Raw genomic sequence first — 23190 nt, 5'->3', positions numbered from 1 at the left:
TTAATTTGGACCCAAAAGGGAACAAAGACTTTCTTAAAAGACCCCTTAAAGACTTGATATATTCTCTATTTCATCCTTGTTCCAGACCCTAACTACATAATGGCCTGGTTACTAGTCTAGGTATAAAATCTTCTGTTCTGCAATTCTTTTTACTGCCCCTTAAACCCTTTCTCCTTTTCTCTCCATAAAATTCATCAGGTAACTCTCAAAACTAAACCCTTATTTAGATTTCATTAATTTCCATTACAATCATGGTTTACTATTAGGTTTGATGATATTCTTTTTGTTTGTGTAGAAAAAGATTAAAAAAAGTTGATTTCTAATTGGAGATATGCAAGGAGAAGGGATCGTTCAATCATTGTCAAGCTTGTCTTGTGTTCGATGTAGCAAACCTGCAAGTCTCCAGTATGTTAATCTCTCCTTTTCTCTTGATTTCATAAAAAAGCATGAATCTTTATTTACACCATAGAATATCAGAAATGTAGTCTGCTAAGATTACAAAAATAAAGGATTAAAGGAACCTGTTTTTAGATTAATGGGGTAATAAAGATTTGTGGGGTTTATCTATTTTCTCTAAAGCTATTGAAGTATATGTCTGTAGTCACTGTTAATGCAGCGGAGGAAAAGAAGAATTTTTTTGGACTAATGGGATAAGAATGTTTGTGTTATCAACTTGGATGAATATTGTCTATGTCTATTCTCACAAAATTTGTTTGGGCTTTTGCTAATTTACTGTTCTAGTTAAGTTCTGCCTGTAACTAGAGGGAGATATTTCTTGACATAACCAGATTTTCAGATGAAATTGCGTTTTTCAGCGAAGTGTATAAACGAAATGGCACAATTCTGTGCAACTAAAACTGCTAGAAATATTTCCGTAATGTTGTATTTTTTCTATGCAGATGTCCAAAATGTATGGACTTGAGACTTCCTCGTGAGGGTGCTTCATTCTGGTATGTATACATTCCAACTTTGCCTTCTTCCTTTTCCTTAAGTTTGTGGTTTCATTGGGTACATTGCCCCTATTTTTTTCTGTCTTCCACTGCCCCCCTATATATGAACTTAGTAACACCGTTATCTGGCTAACCGAGATTCTGAAGCTACTTTAATCTCTGGTTTATGCTTTGATTTTGTGTACTGACGTATTCTTTTGCAGCACCCAGGATTGTTTCAAGGCATCATGGAGCTCTCATAAGGCAGTTCACTTGAAGGCAAAGTTGTCCACGATGACAGATCAGAAAAATTTAGACACGGATACTGATGGTTGGCTATATTGCACAAGGAAAGGCCAGGGGCGATCGGGCTTTGCTCCTAATTTTGATTGGACTGGGTATTTGTCTATAGTTGTCTATTTCAATATTTAATATGGATGTGTACCATCATGTGATTGGTGTTCGTGAGATGGTTTTTCTTTTAACCTAACAGTATATGAAATATTAACTATGAAAATGTTTGCGAACCCCAACCAGTAGAAACATTGTGAACATGTCAAATAGTTTATTTCTGCCGATGTTTGGTTTAAATGTCAAACACTTGCGTGTTTTTATGGAATTTTGACCAAATTTGCTTTTTGTTCAACCACAGGCCGCTAAGACCATACCCTATCTCAAGTATGCGTACTGTGCCAGCACATATTGACAAGCCAGACTGGGCAGAGGATGTGAGTTTTATTTTGGGCTAGTTTTTGGTTTCTGTATTGATGTTTCCACGCTACCGAATTACGATCCTTCTTTTTTCTTGGAATTGGCAGGGAACCCCAAAAATAGAGCCATATAGTGATCTGCAAAATACTGTGGAGGTAAGCTTGAATTTATGGATCTTCAAACATATATGCGTGTGTTATAAAGATGTTACACTTTGATGAGTGGAATAAATCTTTTTACTGTTTGCATTTTATCTATGAAGATCAAAACTCCTGAACAGATCAAGAGGATGAGAGAAACTTGTCGAGTAAGTTCCTAATGCTTAAGATTATTTTTAGTTGAAAGCTTTCCCAGTTTGTTGTTTAGAGAGTAAAATCAGAAGTTTTACATTGAATTTTGCTCCTTCATATTATCAGCTTGGTAGGGAGATCTTGGATGCAGCTGCTCGTGTAATTCGACCAGGCATTACTACTGATGAAATTGATAGAGTGGTCCATGAGGCAACAATTGCTGGAGGTAAGTTGATGAACCTTGGAACTAACAGCTAAATGTATGTGGTCTTCTTTTTCTGTCGTCGGACATAAACTTGTCTTACATCGGGGAGTCATGAAGGTTCATTTATGTTCCTTTGTCTCTCTATAGAAGTGATTTACCTGGAATTAGATAATATATGATAGCTTATGCTGAACGATGTTATACTTGTGCATACTCAGAAAAAGAAATGCGATAGGCCATTGATGTTTTTTTTTAAACTCATAGTCATAACTGCTTATACAAGTTATGTTCTGAAGAGGCCCACATGCTCTACGGTTTCTTGATAAGTTGTTTCTGGTTTTTTTGTTGGTTCTTATCACATTTCAGGAGGATATCCATCTCCCTTAAATTATCATTTCTTCCCGAAGTCTTGCTGCACGTAGGTACTTCTTCAATATGTGTTCCTTAAACTTCAATTGTAACTCGAGGCAAGACATTGTTAATCCATATGCTCCTTTTGTGTGGTCACAGGTCAGTAAATGAAGTCATCTGCCATGGAATTCCAGATGCCAGGTATATATAATCATTTATCTTGAAGCCGCTATTACCTCTCTTTTCATGCTAATAAACCAAAGAATAGCCATATGTTTAACCATGTTAAAAATATTGGTTCAATCTTTACATTTGATTTTTGAGCATTTCATCCTATTGGCTATTGATTAATACTTTTTATTTTGCAGGAAATTAGAAGATGGCGACATTGTGAACGTTGATGTATCTGTTTATTACAAAGGTTGCCATGGTAAGAAGCTTGTTGATACTTATGTCGTACATTTTCCTTGCCCTTTCTGACAGTTTTACAGTCACTTTATGGTAATAATGGTATAATACATGTGGTATGCAGGTGATCTTAATGAAACATTTTTTGTGGGAAACGTTGATGAAGCATCTCAACAGCTGGTTCGTCGTACTTACGAGTGCTTAGAGAAAGCTATAGCGATAGGCATGTTTGAATTACTAACACTTCTATTTATTTCCTTATATTGTTATGTTTAATATTTGTCTGGTTTGAACTCATATTCTGCAAATATCTTCATGCATCTGGTATGCTGTGACCGTTGGGCGTCAAAACTAATTTTTCAAATATTTGTTCAAAACACCAGTTAAACCTGGAGTTCGATTTCGTGAAGTTGGAGAGGTCATTAATCGACATGCTACAATGTCAGGACTCTCTGTGGTAATTTAATATCTCTTCTTTAGAATTTGTTATCCTTCCAAATTCTGCTCAAGTAGTAACAAGTTTTCACACTGTTTTTATCTTTAATCTGTTCAAATAGGTGAAATCATACTGCGGACACGGTATTGGAGATCTATTCCATTGTGCTCCTAACATTCCTCACTATGCAAGTATCCTTTGTGAGCTGGTCTTGAATAGCATCAGTCTTATTTTTCTTAACCTAACTAAGATATAGCTCCAAGTCACCTATTTGTTTGTTTTTTTTAATTGGTTCCAATTCACCTGTTATCATGTCCAAAATCTGGCTGTTTGTTTTAGGCTGAATGAATAATGGTGATCTTCAGCCCATTTGGCTCTATGAAGCCGAAAGAACAAAAAAACACAAGAACATCTAACTGAAACTACTCCATGCTGTGTACATTATTAGTGTAATCTGTTTTTACCTCAAGCATAGAGGCTCTCTACTGTCAGTTCGTGTTAAACCTTGACATAAGTACAGGAAATAAAGCTGTTGGAGTGATGAAAGCAGGGCAAACTTTTACAATTGAACCTATGATCAACGCAGGTTATAATTTGAGACTTTAAAATAGTGAAAACATTATGTTTGAAAATGCACCTGGATTTTTAATCAATATCAATATGCCACTTTTTTATTGTAGGAGTGTGGCGTGATCGATTATGGCCTGATGGATGGACAGATGTTACTGCAGATGGCAAACGTAGTGCTCAGTTTGAACACACACTTCTGGTAATTTGGTTTTTCATTATCTGCTTATATGCTATGGTTCATCGTACTGCCTGTCTGTGTTGTCTGCGGCGCAAGCGAGGCTAAGCACCCAACACATCGGTGCCTAGGCAACTCATTTTGCACGTCTGGAGATATGCCTGCAGTTTTTCTGCATATGCATATGGTTATCACAAAATAGAACTTTAAAAAGCTATGTAGATAACATCCACAACAAGAAAAGAGAAAGCAACACACCAAGCAGTAAAATGAAGTTCTACCCTAAATTTATAGGCGCCCTTGACAATGTAGCTGCTTTTCTAGGCGCCCTTGACAATGTAGCTGCTTTCCATATTCTCAAATGAGTTTTTCTAACATGGTTCTTGACTTAAATAAAGAATGGATACTGTATGACAGTATGAGAGTTAGAGACCTAAAAATGATCAGTTTACATACTGCTTGTCTGCCATGTAATGGACATGCTAACCGAATTAGCATCCGAAATTACTTTGATATCTGGTCAAATTCATTATTCAAATCATCTTGAATTTCACCAAAGACGTATATGATGTTGCTATGGGTGAGATGATTCTGATGACTCCCAATGACAGTCCTCTCTAGTTGAATGAACAGTTTGGAGAAGTCTGTAGCTGTACTAGTAGTAGAACTTGGTACATTGCATACCAAGAACGGGAATATATGGACCATTTGAATTTTCATGCTCTATTTGTAGTTGGTAATACACAGTTATTATGGGATGAATTGATTATAACAGTATGACCCATGATCAGGAATAGTTAGATAACCATTTCCTAATTTTAGTCTGAGCCTTTATAATTCAAAAACAAGAAGTGAATGCATGATTAAGTTTTGTAACTACTCCTTTGTTGGGTATAGGTTACGGAATCTGGAGTCGAAGTTCTTACTGGAAGGTTGGCTTCCTCACCAAAAGTGTTTCCGTGGTTGGATGCATAAGTGCTGTCAGTGTATGTTCGCAGAGATAGCTGGTAATTACTTACACAGGTTGTTGACATAAATAACAAGTAATTACATCGATGTAAAACATCAGATTTTGTGTGATGTCCTATTTTATCTGTTCTGTATTGTTGGTTTGATGCATCAAGAGCATCCTAACCAACTGTGTTCCAGATTCATGAGTTGAGTGAGTTCTAATTATATTTTTGTCCCGTTTGTCATAGCTTCAAAATTTTCAAAATGGTGATATCGTTCCGTTTAATTCATGATGGTTGATGACCCAACTAAAGGTGTTTTCATTTTGTACCACACTCCACCATTTGCAGGCTTGCTGACTTATGTTATGTGTCATTTGCATGTAGAAATCAACTTGTTTGGCTTGTCGAGTCATTTTTGTTAGATGAACAGTTTTCAGATATTAAAACTGAGATCCATCCCTTTGATTCAATCATCTACCCATCAAATTCTATATAAATTACTTCTATATTACATGGGGAAGAAGAAATGAAAGACCAGCCAATAGAAGTTAATGATGCTTAATCATCTGAGAGTTGTAGCTTCAGATGATAGGGTGTGCTTGATCACTCAAACAATTGAAGCTTCAGAGACAACAGGCTGAACGCAGCGGGTCTTGCGCCCAGAAAAGCAAAGTTTAAAAATCCCAAAACTGATGAATAAGATGATCACAACACCTACAATCACAGCCACCATCCATAGCTTCATATTCCATGGATCTTCTAAACCAAAATCATAGCCTGCAAACATTTTTTTGCTCCAATTATTTATTCCCCAGTCACGGGATTCCTCAACAACCTATCAAAATAATTGAGGAGAGAAAAGCAAAGTTTACACGTAGCTTTGCCTGAAGAGAGAAACCAGCTGAAACACCTTACAACCAGAGAAAATTGAAGAAGGAAAAGAATGTAAAACTGAAATTCCTATCTTGCATCTGTTTCTTTATTTATGTGTTATTTCGAGTAAAAACTTAGTGAAGTGCTGAAGGAAATGACTTGGTGATCTTGTTTGCAAGTGTTTAGATGGGATGGAAGGTAAGGCTGATGTTACTTCAGAGAGTACAGTACAGTGTAGGACTCTATTTATTATAAAGTGAGTGAGAGAGAGAGTCCGTTTGTTTGTGTGTGTGTGAGGAGTTTGGGTAACACAGTTTCACTGGGATTGTCTTGAATTAAGGGAAAATATGCTCTGGTTCTTGGACATTTATGGTGCAGGTGTTTTGTGCTTCCCTTAGCCATAGGGGAGGTATTCTGGTCTCCTCAACCAGCTAAATGGTTCAGTTGTTTTGTGCTTCCCTTAGCCTCAGGGAAGGTATTCTTGTCTTTTATAACCGTCTGCCTACCTATCTGCAAAACAACTTCCTAATTTTCCTTCTGTTCTTGTGCTTCAAAATTTTCACCTCTTTCATCTTGTGGGGTGGTTAACGGTTGAACATAGAGCTGTGACTGGAAGTTGGTGGTGAGGGATTTATTCAACAGAACCATCCGACTAGTACAAACAAGAAAAATCTGAGACAACAAATCGAGTACATTGCCAAGGTTCAATATTGAAATTATTTCAGAGGTTTTCCATGACTTTGCCCGTGTCAACAAACAATCCGAAATACCTCGATTTTTTTAGAACAGGTCCGAGTTATATAGCAATGACTCGAAGCACTTCTTTTACACTATTTCAGAAACCGAAGGACTCGATCGTATGGATATGTAAAATACAGGATTTCCGATCTTAGCAGGAAAAGGAGGGAAACAGATACTAGCAATGATATTAGTTTCTGTGATTCTTGTTTAATCTTTGTTTTGAGATTTTTCTTTTGTTCAGCCTTTGCTTTGAGATGTTTATGGTCAGGTAGATTTTGGTATTGCAGCTTAGGTTGAGGAAGATCTTACAAGGGGTAAAGGTCTTATAAAACCATGACACCTATGATTTAAGACGTTTTCCGCCAAATTTTCATCTCCAATGCAAAAAGTAATAATGACATGGCTAAGTTGGGGTAAAAGAGAAAGTCTTTCTTCATGACACATCATCGTTTTGACTCTAAATGTACTAATCAGCAAACAAGTGTCGCCCTGCGAAGAATTGTATACACTAGAATTTCTGATGTGACTCTAGTAAAACTAGCATATTTTGGTACGATTTCTAAAAACATAAACACGAAGTCTTGTTAAATACAAAATGTGCAATCACTTTAAATGTCCAGAAAATATACATGGAAGGAAAGAATCTCAATCATGGTGGCCGGATACGCTCAACAATAGAAGTATTAAAAAAGAGGTGATGAAGCTTGTCAATAAATAATAGGTGCACTAAATAATATTAAATGGAATACGCTCTGCAGAAGGAATCCAGCCACAGATGGCCGTAAGAACTCGGTGACTCCTACTGAGGAAGCGTCGGCTCAGTGAGCAGTTAAAAAACAGTCATTAACATAGAGGTCAGCAATAGATACTAGCTTCCTCGCAAACTCCGGGTCATTCATCAATTCTCTCCAATGGAACCTCACATTTTCATGGAGGGCTGCACTTCCATTTAAGACTGCAACAAACTCTGAACTTTATCCCAATACATCCAATTGCCATGTCAACCTGTAAGGAGGCCAACATTAAATAGAACATTTACTAGGTGCAAATTCCGAGGTCATTTAAGGAAAACTAATCTTATCTCCAAGGAGCTCAAATTGTCTAGGCACAATAGGCCTCAAGCTGTACCTACGACCAAAGATTAAGCTCAAACCAATTCCTAAACTACTCGATAATTTCATATCTCTTGCAAATCTTAGCATTTGGTCTTGAAAATGATTCAGCAATAAGAAGGCCAAAAATGGGATGATGTTGATAGTCCTTTACAAACGGGCTAAAACTGTTGGGGTTCAGAGTCATTTACAAGCTAATACTTCGGAAACGAAATAGCTAACAAGAAACATTTGATCTCTCGGATTGCTTCATGAACCTCACTACGATCTAGGATAAGAAGAAGAGAAAGAGAACCACATAGATGCAAGCCATATACAAAAGAAACTACAAGTAAAGTACTCACAGATTTAACGTGGTTCAACAATGTACACAATGTGTATATATTGTCTACATCCACCAAACGGCTACGACCTCTTTATTCATTATAGAATCACCAACTGAGAATTACACAGTTATTGAATAATCAATTATCAACTCACCACAATGTGATTGAACAACTCTCACAAACGCCTTATAAATCCAAAGTAGTGTCTTCATCCATATGAAATAATATTTACCGTATTATCTACCACAACGAGATGATCTTCTATGCAAACCCTGACATAGATTACCATGGACGCCTTTAGCTCAACACCAATAATCTAATCCAGCACCACCAAGATGATCTTCTCCTCAACAAGATGTCTTACCAACATCTCCACACGCATACTCCATAATGACATATCTTCCAACATCGATAAGTATCCCATAAGCACCATAATGAGGTACTCCTTACACCATTGATGGTCTCTCACATCCACCCCAAGAGGTGGGATGAATTCCTCACATCTCTATTGAGAATTTCCTTGAAAACTCATAGCTAAAACTCTAACCTAGACCTCCTTTTATAGGAGTAACATTACTTATCCTACAAGAATAGGGTTTCCTTAACTTAGCTAGTAAGGTCCAAGAATTTAGGATCAAGTAAACAAATAAGAGTTTATCATAAACTCTTGGCAGAACCAATTTGGGATAAACCCAAATCTATTCACCGACCAAGTTTTGTTTTTTCCAAAACCAAACTTTTAACCGACTGTATTAAGTTACCTAAAATAATTCAAAAACATGGACTTAACCTAATGTTATCCACCTCGGATCACGCATTTATGCATGAGACGATCAACTTGTTTTCCCTCCATCTTCTGAACATCAATTGCACCATCACTTGTTGGCTACATATCCCTAATAGGAATCAAACCGAATGTAGTTTACCCAAATTGTTCCGTAGAATATCCACCAGAAGAGAGCAAACCAAACTTGAGCGTCACCAACTCAAACTTAATAATCCAACCTATCGGTGATTGTACAAATCTCCACCACAGCGAAAAATATTGACCATCTCACCAAACATCATCATATGATCACCCGTTATGCAACATCTTGAGAAAATACACCTTACTCCTTTATGTTCACAACTCCACATTGATTGGCATCATTATAGGTGTATTTGAAAAGGCGAGGGTACCCAAATATACCTCAAGCGAAAACTTTTCCTACCTATAAGTCCTTTCTCTCCAAGTGATTGTCTATGGACTGAGTCGAGACAATACAACTAATCGGTTCACACTTCGTGCGATCGTCTATAGATACGAGATCGAGACAATACAACAACAAAGTATGTTTACTTGATAAAAAGGTTCGGACTTAACAAAACACAATAGGATTGATTATCAAGTAAATAGGAATTAACATTTGTGTAATTTACTTTAATTATAATAAAACAATTATAATGTGGAAAATAAAAGTAAATGACACAGCAAGATTTTGTTAACGAGGAAACCGCAAATGCAGAAAAATCCCGGGACCTTGTCCAGAATTGAATACTCTCAGGATTAAGCCACTACACAAAATTAAACAAACTTCATATAGTTGAGACCAAGCAACTAAACTTATAGTTCACCTAGTTCCGTCTGTATTCCCACGCCTCCGACCTGTAATAAGTCACGTACTTGGAAAAATTCCTTTGGTTCGTATTCCAAACAGTAAAGGAACAACAAATCTGTTTGGTAGCAACTCTCTTCAACCAAGTGATGTGAGTTCGACAAAGGCTCTTCTGTTTATCTCAATAAACTCATTCGTCGGGTTCTTAGATCTATCTTATTCTCAACTACCAAAGGTAATTATTAAGATTTTGGAATTAGTACTTTTAATCACAAAGAATTGTATTGATGCCGATCTACACATCTAATCAATCCAATCTACCACAAGGATAAACCTATTATATTTGGATCCTCTATACCGAAACAAGTATTGTGCACACCAAAGATTATGAACCCCGAATCAGAAATCTTCAATATCTTCTTTGTCTTCAAATCTTCTTAGAACTTCAATAAACGCTTGCACACAACAACTTGAATCTCTTGTGATCAATCACGAACAGAACGTAGTCTGTTAACAATGAATTATCACAAGACGTCTTTAGATCTACAAACAGTCTAAAGATCCCTGTCAAAACTTCGATCTAGTTTGAGTGAATATTATATCAGAAGAGAAGATTCTTAAGCATAAACAAACTAGGTACAATCAAAGTTCAACCACCGTTAGTAAATCAAATCAATCGAAAACACAAGATAAACCGCAATTATCTAGTTTCCCACCAACGGTACTAATAGAGCTTTTCAATCCCAAAGAAGACTTTAAACTGAGCGGCCGTAAGAGATTTCTCATAATTAGGTTACTCTCCTCTCCGAATAGGCGGCTTCACCAGTAACAACACAACCGAGGAAGTTTGCTGTCACGAAGGATTAGTTTACCAGAAATGCAAACTTCAAGTATTTATAAACAAGGAAGTTTGAACACCAAGGAATTTCCAAAACCGAAAATATTCTCAAGATATGCAATATATTCTAAATTCGGTTTCCATATTTCCTGGAATGCTCTGTCCAAAATAATGACCAAAAATCTCTTTGGAAAATCTTCAACTAGTAAATGCACATTACTAATTCTCATTTTCCTAAAATAAAATTAAAAGCCTTAATTAAAAGATTCTTAACTTATTTATGTTTCGATCCTAGGATTTTCTTCCTTTACCTATTAAGGAATAACTTTGAACAATTAAAGATAAGCGTTACAGTACATGTTTAAAGTATGTCGACATCCTTACTTTGTAAGTCCTCTTTCATACTTACAACCTTGAAACCGATTTTCCACACTTCCAAAAAAGTTTAGAATTGGTTCATCTGACTTTCAAGAACTATGTGATTGATCAAGAATACTCAATCACAAATCATGGGTTTAACGGTCCTATCCAAACAAGTTTCGGTTCTACCTCCATATGAGTACTGTGCATAGTCACACTAGCTTTCCAAAATTCGGTTGACTAGGTACTAGGATCGGTTCCCCACATGTGTATGGTATCTAACTTGAATGTGTTGCACATGTCCATAGGGTCGGTTCCCCTTTTCCTAAAAACGTTTTGCACATGTCCATAGGATCGATTCCCCTTTCTGCTAAACCATGTTGCACCTCATACAAGGATCTATTCCCCTTTGTGATGTGTTGCACCTCTTACTAGGATCGGTTCCCCTTTACCCAGAGTCGGTCTTACACAAAATCACAAACTCGAGCATACCATCTCAGGTGATTACTTAAGATCGGTTTCACTAATAAAAGTCATACCAATACATAAGTCATACCTTTGTGAATAGTTTTACCAAGAACACAACACAAGTCATGAGCGGTTATACTAATCACACATATTGGTTGTTCACAAGATATGCAATGAATAACAATACCAATAACGCCTGGAGATTTCCTTTTCGATTCACAAAACAAGTTCATGAATGTACTTCCTTAAAACACATGTAAAACATTGTTTCCTAGGATGAAATCCTCGCCTCGTACCCATACATAATCACAATTGCATTTAAACGATTATGTTGATGTCTTATCTACAAATTTTAATGGTTAAGCAATAAACCTCATATTGTATTCCTTAATACTATGTCTATCTAGAGTGTTCATGCTTCGCAGTTTTGTTTTCAACATGCACGACTTGAAAGATACGTTAGGGAATGAAACAGTTCAAGTCAAATATCACTAACATCAAGTGGAAGGATGATGTAGTCATTGTAGCTTCTTACTTATTCAAGTCTTCGAAGTACTTGTAATGTCTCATATCCTAATACTTTCAAGCTAACCTATACGAAGTTGACTCTAGTACATAATCAAGAGACTCTTTAAATGAGTTTTGATTCACTAAAATATGACAACCAAACTTGACATACCAATGCTTGGTGGGTTCAACCGAGCTATGCTCTAACAAAAACCAATTGGCAATGAGTGGAGTGGCCCTTCCATATTATATTTAAGTTAATCAAGGGGAAACAAACGATGTGGGACTATTGTCCTTCCACAAGAGTTGAACAGATCAGAAAGTGTGGATTTAATGAAATTGTTTCCCCTATTTTCAATGTGGGTGATTCGAGATGGTATAATTTTCTCACTTTTCTTTCTTTTATTTTTCTTATCAAGTTTTTTTCTTTCTTTTAAAACACGATTTCATTCCTAAATTACTTATATCAAATGTTTGATGATTTGTTTTTAGGGAACTAATTATGTATCTAAAGGGGAAAGAGATGGTTTTTGGCCATCTTTCTCTGTATATCTGTCCCGTCGAGTTAAATGACACTGTCGAGATGGAGGTCAAAATATCAATAACCAGTGAAACTGATGACCAAAACACATTGAAAAAGTCTGTGTTTAATTTCATATTATCAGTTTTTATAATTAGTAATTTCATCTTTATCAGTTTTTATTATTACGAATAATTCTATATTTTATCTTATGGGTTCATAGCTTTAATATTTGCAAAAATGAGTCACACTTTTCCTGCCAAAAGCACTAAAGAGAAGGGTTGGGAAAAATTCATGGAACTGGAAAACTCTATGCTGCTGGAAATGGATTTCTGGACCAAGGTACTTTGATGATTGATGTTGAGCTTAATATGAGTGGATATTTGACATAGCTGATGGTGATGATGATGGAGATACTGCAGTTGAAGATCTAGAGGATGTTAATGGAGTATAAGCTTGAATAGTTTGTTAATGGTAACTAAGTCTCAGAATTGAAGAGCAGTAAATGGAGTAGTTAATGGTAACTAAGTCCATTTACTTCTATACTCCATTTACTACTCTTCAATTCTGAGAGTTAGTTACCATTAACAAGCTCTTCAAGGTTCTACTCCATTAACATCCTCTAGATCTTCAACTGCAGTATCTCCATCATCATCACTATCAGTTATGTCAAATATCCACTCACATTTAAGCTCAACATTAATCATCAAACTACCTTGGTCCAGAAATCCATTTCCAACAGCATACAGTTTTCCAGTTCCATGATTTTTTCCCAACCCTTCTCTTCAGTTCTTTTGGCAGGAAAAGTGTGACTCATTTCTGCAAATATTAAAGCTATGAACCCATAAGATAAAATATAGAATTATTCGTAATAATAAAAACTGATAAAGATGAAATTACTAATAATAAAAACTGATAATATGAAATTAAACACAGACTTTTTTCAATGTGTTTTGGTCATCAGTTTCACTGGTTATTGATATTTTGAACTCCATCTCGACAGTGTCATTTAACTCGACGGGACAGATATACAGAGAAAGATGGCCAAAAACCATCTCTTTCCCCTTTAGATACATAATTAGTTCCCTAAAAACAAATCATCAAACATTTGATATAAGTAATTTAGGAATGAAATCGTGTTTTAAAAGAAAGAAAAAAACTTGATAAGAAAAATAAAAGAAAGAAAAGTGAGAAAATTATACCATCTCGAATCACCCACATTGAAAATAGGGGAAACAATTTCATTAAATCCACACTTTCTGATTTGTTCAACTCTTGTGGAAGGACAATAGTCCCACATCGTTTGTTTCCCCTTGATTAACTTAAATATAATATGGAAGGGCCACTCCACTCATTGCCAATTGGTTTTTGTTAGAGCATAGCTCGGTTGAACCCACCAAGAGTTGGTATGTCAAGTTTGGTTGTCATATTTTTATGAATCAAAACTCATTTAAAGAGTCGCTTGATTATGTACTAGAGTCAACTTCGTATAGGTTAGCTTGAAAGTATTAGGATATGAGACATTACAAGTATTGCGAAGACTTGAAGAAGTGAAGAAGTAAGACGATACAACGACAACATCATCCTTCCACTTGAGGTTAGTGATATTTGACTTGAACTGTTTCGTTCCCTAACATATCTTTCAAGTCGTGCATATTGAAAACAAAACTTCGAAGCATGAACACTCTAGATAGACATAGTATTAAGGAATACAATACGAGGTTTATTGCTTAACCATTAAACTTTGTAGAAAAGACATCGACATAATCGTTTAAACGCTATTGTGATTATGTATGGGTATGAGGTGAGGATTTAATCCTAGGAAACAATGTTTTACATGTGTTTTAAGGAAGTAAGTTCATAAACTTGTTTATGAATCGAAAAGAAAATCGCCAGGCGTTATTGGTATTGCTATTCATTGCATATCTTGTGAACAACCAATATGTGTGATTTAGTATAACCTCTCATGACTTGTTTATGTTCTTGGTAAAACTATTCACAAAGGCCTGACTTATGTATTGGTATGAATTTTATTAGTGAAACCGATCTCAAGTAATCACCTGAGATAGTATGATCGAATTTGTGATTTGTGTATGACCGACTCTGGGTAAAGGGGAACCGATCCTATTAAGAGGTGCAACACATCACAAAGAGGAATCGATCCTTGTATGAGGTGCAAAAGGTTTTTAGCAGAAAGGGTAACCGATCCTATGGATATGTGCAACACTATTTTAGGAAAAGGGGAACCGATCCTATGGACATGTGCAACACATATAAGTTAGATACCATATATATGTGGGGAACCGATCCTAGTACCTAGTCAACCGAATTTCGGAAAGCTAGTGTGACTATGCACAGTACTCACATGGAGGTAGAACCGAAACTTGTTTTGGTAGAACCGTTAAACCCATGAAAGAGGACTTATAAAGTAAGGATGTCGACATGCTTTGAACATGTGTTGTAATGTTTATCTTTTATTGTTCAAAGTTATTCCTTAATATCTAAAGGAAGAAAATCCCAGGATCGAAAGATAAATAAGTTAAGAATCTTTTATTTAAGGTTGTTAATTTTATTTTAGGAAAATGAGAATTAGTAATGTGCATTTACTAGTTAAAGATTTTCCAAAGAGATTTTCGGTCATTATTTTGGACAGGCATTTCCAGGAATTATGGAAACTGAATTTGGAATATATTGCATATCTTGAGAATATTTTCGGTTTTGGAAATTCCTTGGTGTCCAAACTTCCTTGTCTATAAATACTTGAAGTTTGTATTTCTAGCAAACTAATCCTTCGTGACAGCAAACTTCCTCGGTTGTGTTGTTACTGGTGAAGCCGCCTATTCAGAGAGGAGAGTAACATAATTAGGCGAAATCTTTTGTGGCCGCTCAGTTTAAAGTATTATTTGGGATTGAGAAGCTCTATTATACCGTTGGTGGGAAACTAGATAATTGCGGTTTATCTTGTTTTTTCGATTGATTTGATTGACTAACGGTGGTTGAAATTTGATTGCACCTAGTTTGTTTATGCTTGAGAATCTTCTCTTCTGATATAATATTCACTCAAACTAGATCGAAGTTTCGACATGGATCTTTAGACTATTTGTAGATCTAAAGACGTCTTGTGATAATTCATTGTTAACAGAATCCGTTATGTGCGTGATTGATCACAAGAGATTCAAGTTGTTGTGTGCAGGTTTTTATTAAAGATCTAAGAAGATTTAAAGACATAGAAGATATTGAAGATTTCTGATTTTGGGTTCATAATCTTTGGTGTGCACAATACTTGTTTCGGTATAAGAGGATCCAACTATAATAGGTTTATCCTTGTGGTAGATTGGATTGATTAGTTGTGTAGATCGGCATCAATATTATTCTTTGTTAATAAAAGCATTGATTGCAAAATCTTTAACAATTACTTCGATAGTTAAGAATAAGATAGATCTAAGAACCTGACGAATGAGTTTATTGATATAAACGGAAGAGCCTTTGTCGAACTCACATCACTTGGTTGAAGAGAGTTCCTACCAAATAGATTTGTTGTTCCTTTACTGTTTGGAATACGAACCAAAGGAATTGTTCCAAGTACGTGACTTATTCATAAGTTGGAGGCGTGGGAATACAGACGGAACTAGGTGAACTATAGGTTTAGTTACTTAGTCTCAACTATACGAAGTTGGTTTAATTTTGTGTAGCGACTTAATCCTGAGAGTATTCAATTCTGGGCAAGGTCCCGGGATTTTTCTGCAATTGCGGTTTCCTCGTTAACAAAATCTTGTTGTGTCATTTACTTTTATTTTCCGCATTATAATTATTTTATTATAATTAAAGTAAATTACACAAACGTTAATTCATATTTACTTGATAAGCAATCCTATTGTGTTTGGTTAAGTCCGAACCTTTTTATCAAGTAAACATACTTCGTTGTTGTATTGTCTCGATATCGTATCCATAGACGATCACACGAAGTGTGAACTGATTAGTTGCATTGTCTCGACTCAGTCCATAAACAATCACTTTCAGAGAAAGGACTTATAGGTAGGAAAAGTTTTAGCTTGAGGTATATTTGGGTACCCTCGCCTTTTCAGTTTTGAGTTGGATTCCCGCAGACTTTAACATGGTATCAGAGCTAGGTACCTACGCAGGATGTAGGTCCGATTTTGGCCATTATTATTATATTACCGTGACCGATTTGTCACTTGTGCACCCATGACCCGACTTTGGTCATTATGTACGTGGTCCACGTGTTAGGCCCAGTTACTGGCCTTACACGTGAGGGGGCGTATGGAAGGACAATATTCCCACATTGCTTGTTTCCCTTTAATTAACTTAAATATAATATGGAAGGGCCACTCCACTCATTGCCAATTGGTTTTGAGTTGGATGCCCGCAGACTTTAACAACTCTTTAACACAAATTCAGAGATGTTTTGGTACAAAAAATGATTGATGGAGACTTAAATGGAATATCATTATAAACAACATCACCTTTATCCTTACAGACATTGATAGAATCGAAATTTGTGAAGCACTTTCTTTTTCGTTTTGCTATTAGAGGAAGACTTTCTGAATCAGCAACTTTTATGAGATCTCTAGTTTGGGATGTAGGGTTTTGTGCTTGGGGTGAAGGGTTTTATGAATGGGAACCATCTACGAAGGGAATCATATCCATCTCTCTCTCTAGGGTTTGACACGATGTATTTGTGAGAAAATATTGTCTTACTTATAAGAGAAATCTAACAATGATAGCCAATAGGAAAACAACATTCTCGGTCATACGGATTGGTATTCTATAAAGATTAGGCGGGAACTCAGTTATTAAATTCAAACTTTGAATTTTAAGTGCATTGGGTGAAAATGTCAAACACGGTGAAACCTAACAATTGTAGCCAATAGGAAAACAGCTTGCTGGGTCGTACGGATTTATATTCCTATTCAGAATGGGCGCGAATAATTAGTATTTGGCGTGAATGTCGAGCATATTCCCAAAGTGAAACTTAACTATGGTAGCAAATAGGAAAACATCATGCTGTGTCATACGAATTGATATTCCAAGAAAGAACGAAATAAATAAATCGCTTCACCTAACAATGATAGCCAATAGGAAAACATCATGATGTGTCATACAGATATGTATTCTATTAAGATTAGGAGGGAACTCAGTTTTTAAATTCAAAGTTTGAGTTTCAAGTACATTAGGCGGGAATGTCGATCACAGTGAAACCTAACAATTGTAGCCAATAGGAAAACAGCTTGCTAGGTCATACGGATTTATATTCCTATTTGAATGGGCGCAAATAATTAGTATTTTGCGGGAATATCGAGCATATTCCCAAAGTGAAACCTAAGAGCAGTTCTTATGGAATGAACAAACTTGGAGTTTGTTCATTTCGCTCCCACTATGGACTCAACAAACATGAAAAATGGATGTTCAAATCAACAAATCTGTTGATTTGAACATCGAGATGGACCACCCAGCGCGCGTGTGATGGAAGACTGCGCGGTGGTGCTACAAACGCGGGCGTTGGATTTACAAACGCGGGCGATCAAGCTTCCAACGCCCCTAACAAATTCTCTCTCCAAATACTGTTATTTATGTGTAGGGTTTATATTTTATTATTAAATAATCAAGTGGGACCCAATTTATTAAATAAAATCATTAGTGGGACCAACTCTTATTAGTTTATATTAATAAAATTACTAGTGATCCCCTAAAACATCATATTTGTTCATTTTGCCTTGTTTTCCATAGTGGAGAATGCAGTTTGTTCATCCACGTGGCTCAACAAAACAATAAGTTTGTTGATTGCCCTAACTATGATAGAAAATAGGAAAACATCATGTTGTGTCATACGGATTGATATTCCAAGAAAGAATGAAAATAAATGAATCGCTTCACCTAACAATGATAACCAATAGGAAAACATCATGTTGTGTCATAAGGATTGGTATTCTATTAAGATTAGGCGGGAACTCAGTTTTTAAATTCAAAGTTTGAATTCCAAGTGCATTGGGCGGCAATGTCGAACACGGAGAAACCTAACAATTGTAGCCAATAAGAAAACAGCTTGCTGGGTCATACGGATTTATATTCCTATTTAGAATGGGCTCGAATAATTGGTATTTGGCGGGAATATCGAGCTTATTCCCAAAGTGAAACCTAACTATGATAGAAAATAGGAAAACATCATGGAACGAAAATTAATGAATCGTTTCACCTAACAATGATAGCCAATAGGAAAACGTCATGTTGTTTCATACGAATTGGTATTCTATTAAGATCAGGCGGGAACTCAGTTTTTAATTCAAAGTTTGAATTTCAAGTGCATTGGGAGGGAATGTCGAACACGGTGAAACCTAACAATTGTATCCAATAGGAAAAAAACTTGTTGGGTCATACGGATTTATATTCGTATTTAGAATGGGCGAGAATAATTGGTATTTAGAGGGACTGTCGAGCTTATTCCCAAAGTGAAACCTAACTATGATAGCAAATAGGAAAACATCATGTTGTGTCATACGGATTGATATTTCAAGAAAGAAGGAAAAAAAATGAATCGATTCACCTAACAATGATAGCCAATAGGAAAACATCATGATGTGTCATACAGATTGGTATTCTATTAAGATTAGGCGAACTCAGTTTTTAAATTCAAAGTTTGAATTTCAAGTGCATTGACTGTCGAACACCGTAAAACCTAACAATTGTAGCCAATAGGAAAACAACTTGCTGGGTTATACGGATTTATATTCCTATTTGAATGGGCACGAATAATTGGTATTTGGCAGGAATGTCGAGCTTATTCCCAAAGTGAAACCTAACTATGATAGCAAATAGGAAAACATCATGTTGTGTCATACGAATTGATATTCCAAGAAAGAACGCAAAATAAATGAATGGCTTCACCTAACTATGATAGCAAATAGGAAAACAGGATTCTCAGTCATACGAATTGGTATTCTATTAAGATTAGGCGCGAACTAAGGAATAAGTATGTCGAACACGATGAAACCTAACAATTGTAGCCAATGGGAAAACAGCTTGTTGGGTCATACGGATTTATATTCCTATTTAGAATGAGCGCGAATAATTGGTATTTGGCGGGATTGTCGAGCTTATTCCCAAAGTGAAACCTAACTATAATAGCAAATAGGAAAACATCATGTTGTGTCATACGGATTGATATTCTAAGAAAGAACGAAAATAAATTAATCGCTTCACCTAACAATAATAGCCAATAGAAAAACATCATGATGTGTCATAAGGATTGGTATTCTGTTAAGATTAGGCGGGAACTCAGTTTTGAAATTCAAAGTGTGAATTTGAAGTGCATTGGGCGGTAATGTCGAACAAATACAGGGATTTGCAGGGATTTGCCTTCTTCACGGGATTAGTCATTAAATTTATGAAAATCCTGAATGTGAAAAATTTGCAGGGATTTTTTCAACAGACCCATCCAACAAATACAAAATTACAAACAAGAAAGCTGAGACAACATTTGTAATGGGAACGCCAAATGGTTTTTGTATTAAATTGATTATGTTACATCATCAGCCTAAACTGCTACACGATTTGTAATATATGTACAGGGTAGACAGCGAGCTCAAAAACTTCCCTCGAAACGGAAGCAAAAGAAAGAACAAAATAAATAATTGGTATCACTCACGTAGCAACAAAATTAGGGAGTGATAAACCAGTGTTAGTGAAACCTAGTGCTTTTGTTTTTTTAAACTTTCGAAACCTAGTGCTGATTGAAGGAGCTATGATATTTCGAGCTAGGCTGAAACTTGGACGCCCAAAAATATTTCAGGGAAAAGCCAAGAGAGCACCTACTTAGACGGCTTGGTCGAGTGTTTTTCGTAATTCGTCAGTACTTCTCAGCTTTTTGATACTGCAAAAGAATCCAATGAAAATGTAATGTTAAGTTAAATACTGGACCATGGAGTTTGGTTCTTCTAGATGCAAACATCAAACGAAGTGAATATCCTCAATCAACATTCAAATGGCTATATATATATATATATATCATGCTATCAAGTAACAAAGCTTACCGTAAAAGAGCATCGCCACTAGATGCCACCACCTCAGAAATCCATTCTGGAAGTAGTTCTTTCAAAAGTGTCAACTGTTCTTCAGTTTCTCCTGAAACCCCAAGAAACTCAAGTTAGATCAAACTTTTTTATCTCAGAAAAGATAATGATTCTCATAATAGTTACAGAATCAAGGGTCTTACTTCTATCAATTACATCAATGTGGTTTGCAGTTATTTTTTGTATAACTTCCTCTTTTGTGGCAACACTGCGCTTCATTGAGTTGAATATGAGATGGACAATGTCAAACATTTTCGGAAGACTGGCAATCATCCTTTTCCTCAACTTTGCACGAGACAGGTCTGAGTCTTGCTCCTCCATTACCCTTTTCTCATTCTCCTTTATCTGAAAAAGAACAAACTCAATTAACCATCCAGTGGGATTACAATGAAATACTGACTTCAGCACTCAAATGTTTAGGCTCTTCCTACTTAAATGCAAGATAAGGCTTAGAAAGATCTCAAAATGATTCTTAGCAAGGTAGAGTGTTGAATTACCGATTGCACAAGCTCCGTCCCAAGAAGATTATTTAGACCAGTCGAAGAACTCGCCTCCTCGTTTATCTTTTCCATGGGATTTGCCTTCTTCACGGGAGTATTAAACAACAACGACCTGTTCCTAGGTGGGCGCCGAAGCAACTTGCTTGGTGACTCAACTGAATCATCTTCTTGATGTATTATACGTTCTCTCTTAGGTGTTGGGAGATCAGGTGTGACAGTCATCATCACCCTTGATGGAGTGGATATGACTTTAGCTGGAGTAACTTCAAAGACACCAACATCTTTTGAATAGCAATCTTCAATTTCCTTGGATTTGATTTCGACGGAAGCTGCCAAAGGGCTTGGAGGAGGTGTTTTTACTGAATTTGTTGAGTTGATAGTAATGGGTAGTTTGGAAGAATATCTAAGAGGAGATGGAATAGCTGAAAAAGGAGATTCCTCCTTTGAGATTTCACATAAGGCTGAGGTTTCTGGTGCTTTTGAGGTGGAAGGTTTCAAAGGAATTGATAATAGGTCTGTTTTTTCTGATTCTAGGATTGGAGCCTTTGCTGAAAATCGACTCTTGAAAGAACTAGGTAGGACAGAGGCCGCAACAAGATTGCCAGCTTCTCTAGTGTTATCTGGTTTTGTTGGATTAAATAGTTGAGGCAGTATTCCCTCTGGAACATCATCATCCTGATCAAAGAAACACTGGTCAGCGACACGCGTAAAACTGACCCCAAGTCTACAATAGTTAGAGATTGAGATCCTCATCTAATATGAAAGAAAGCAATCTGGAGATTGGGAAGAAAATAGATGCGAACAAGAAGAAATAATAATGTGTCTTACCAGAACTACAATCCTGAATATAAATAGGAAAACAGATACTAAATCTAGAGATACTTAGAATAGTTAAACTCTAGGAAAAGGAAATAGGTAACAGAACTCCTAAATTAAGGCAATAACAGTTGTAAGTAGCCAAAGAGAAAAACGAATCCTAATAAGTCCTAAGCACATTAAAATGTGAATCTGAATTCTGAAGCCTAAATTGCAATTGGCAATTGACTGTACAAGGAAGGACATCATACACAATATAAAGCTGAAATCCATAAAGGCTAAAAGGGAGTACCTGAGGATGAGATTTCATAAAATCTTTAAGGCGGGATCGAAAGACCTTCTCCAGACTTGAGAACCCCTTCCCAGGTTCATAATTTTGGGGCAAAGAAATCAAAAAATCCGACTTCTTAAACTGAGTTAACTCGTCTTGTTGTATTGTAACCTTTTCTAATACAATCTCCTCAGGTAATAAATACTTGATTTGCGCTAAATTTGCAGTAGTAAATCTCCTGAAAAGCATAAACCACTTGAAATCAGAAACAAAGAATACAGAAATGTAGATCTAAGAAAATGAAATGAAATGAAACAGGCAAAAGGAATTACCTTTTTGTTAGAGATTCAACGCTGCGTGAAACATTAGTGAATGTAGTCATTGTTCGTCTCATTCTAAGTAATCTGATTGATTTTTCCATACTCTTATAGAAATCAATCAACAATTCATACCTGATTCAATCACAATAATCCAAAATTAGTAAGTAAATTACAAAACATAAACAATGTGAAATCGAAAAAATAAAAAATCAAAACTTACTTTTCTGGGAGTGTGATTGGGTTCTTCTTTTTGGGTTTAGAGACAGGTGTGACTGGATTCATGGAGGACGATTCTTCTTCTTTCTTAGATTTACTTGCCATCATATACTCTTTCAGATCTTTTACAGATCGAATCTTCTTCTGCTTGAAGCTTTCAGAAATTGACGAAGGAGCTGAGGCTTTCCTCATTTCTAAAAATTTATTTAGGGATCTAATATCAGTCGCAGGTACAGTAGAAAATAAATGGAGGGAATAATCCCTAAACGATGAAGACAAGATTATATATATGACACAGAACTGGCGGGAATCAGTGTTGAGATGGGCGCCAAATCTGACTTGGCACCCACGTGGTAGGATTCTCCCGCCTAAACTCTCCCGCCAAATGATGTGGCATTTATTATTACGCTTGAATAATGCGATATTCAGATCGGAAAGAACGTATTTTATGGGCTCCATTCATGTAAGTATTAATAAACAAAATCCCATTTTTACCACCATTTTGTGGTCTGATTCAAGGTGAAACATGTGAGCTGTGGCTGGAAGTCGGAGGTGACTGGTGTGGTGAAATATTTATTCCACAGATCCGTTCATCTTTTTCCTTTTTTGATT

The 23190-nt window shown here is 36.1% G+C and overlaps 2 protein-coding genes across 2 annotated transcripts; one reads left to right on the top strand and one right to left on the bottom strand.

The window, feature by feature from the left end:
- Positions 1-88: 88 nt before the first annotated feature.
- On the top strand, positions 89-5356 carry LOC113356005 (methionine aminopeptidase 1A-like). Its single transcript, XM_026598999.1, has 17 exons — positions 89-198; positions 296-405; positions 900-950; positions 1154-1327; positions 1582-1657; positions 1748-1795; positions 1903-1947; positions 2057-2156; positions 2502-2553; positions 2646-2687; positions 2855-2916; positions 3019-3117; positions 3278-3351; positions 3452-3521; positions 3851-3916; positions 4011-4099; positions 4973-5356. Exons 2-17 carry the CDS (start codon positions 332-334, stop codon positions 5048-5050), a joined length of 1200 nt encoding a protein of 399 aa, XP_026454784.1. The 5' UTR covers positions 89-198; positions 296-331; the 3' UTR covers positions 5051-5356.
- Positions 5357-19868: 14512 nt separating this feature from the next.
- LOC113361199 (CDT1-like protein a, chloroplastic) lies at positions 19869-22814 on the bottom strand. Its single transcript, XM_026604521.1, has 7 exons — positions 22583-22814; positions 22375-22494; positions 22064-22280; positions 20953-21630; positions 20599-20800; positions 20417-20507; positions 19869-20256 (listed from the first exon to the last, which is right to left on the bottom strand). Exons 1-7 carry the CDS (start codon positions 22768-22770, stop codon positions 20199-20201), a joined length of 1554 nt encoding a protein of 517 aa, XP_026460306.1. The 5' UTR covers positions 22771-22814; the 3' UTR covers positions 19869-20198.
- Between the last annotated feature and the right edge of the window lie 376 nt (positions 22815-23190).

Source organism: Papaver somniferum, chromosome 3, assembly GCF_003573695.1.
Source record: "Papaver somniferum cultivar HN1 chromosome 3, ASM357369v1, whole genome shotgun sequence".
Taxonomy (NCBI): domain Eukaryota; kingdom Viridiplantae; phylum Streptophyta; class Magnoliopsida; order Ranunculales; family Papaveraceae; genus Papaver; species Papaver somniferum.
This window is presented reverse-complemented; position numbering and strand designations above follow the sequence as displayed.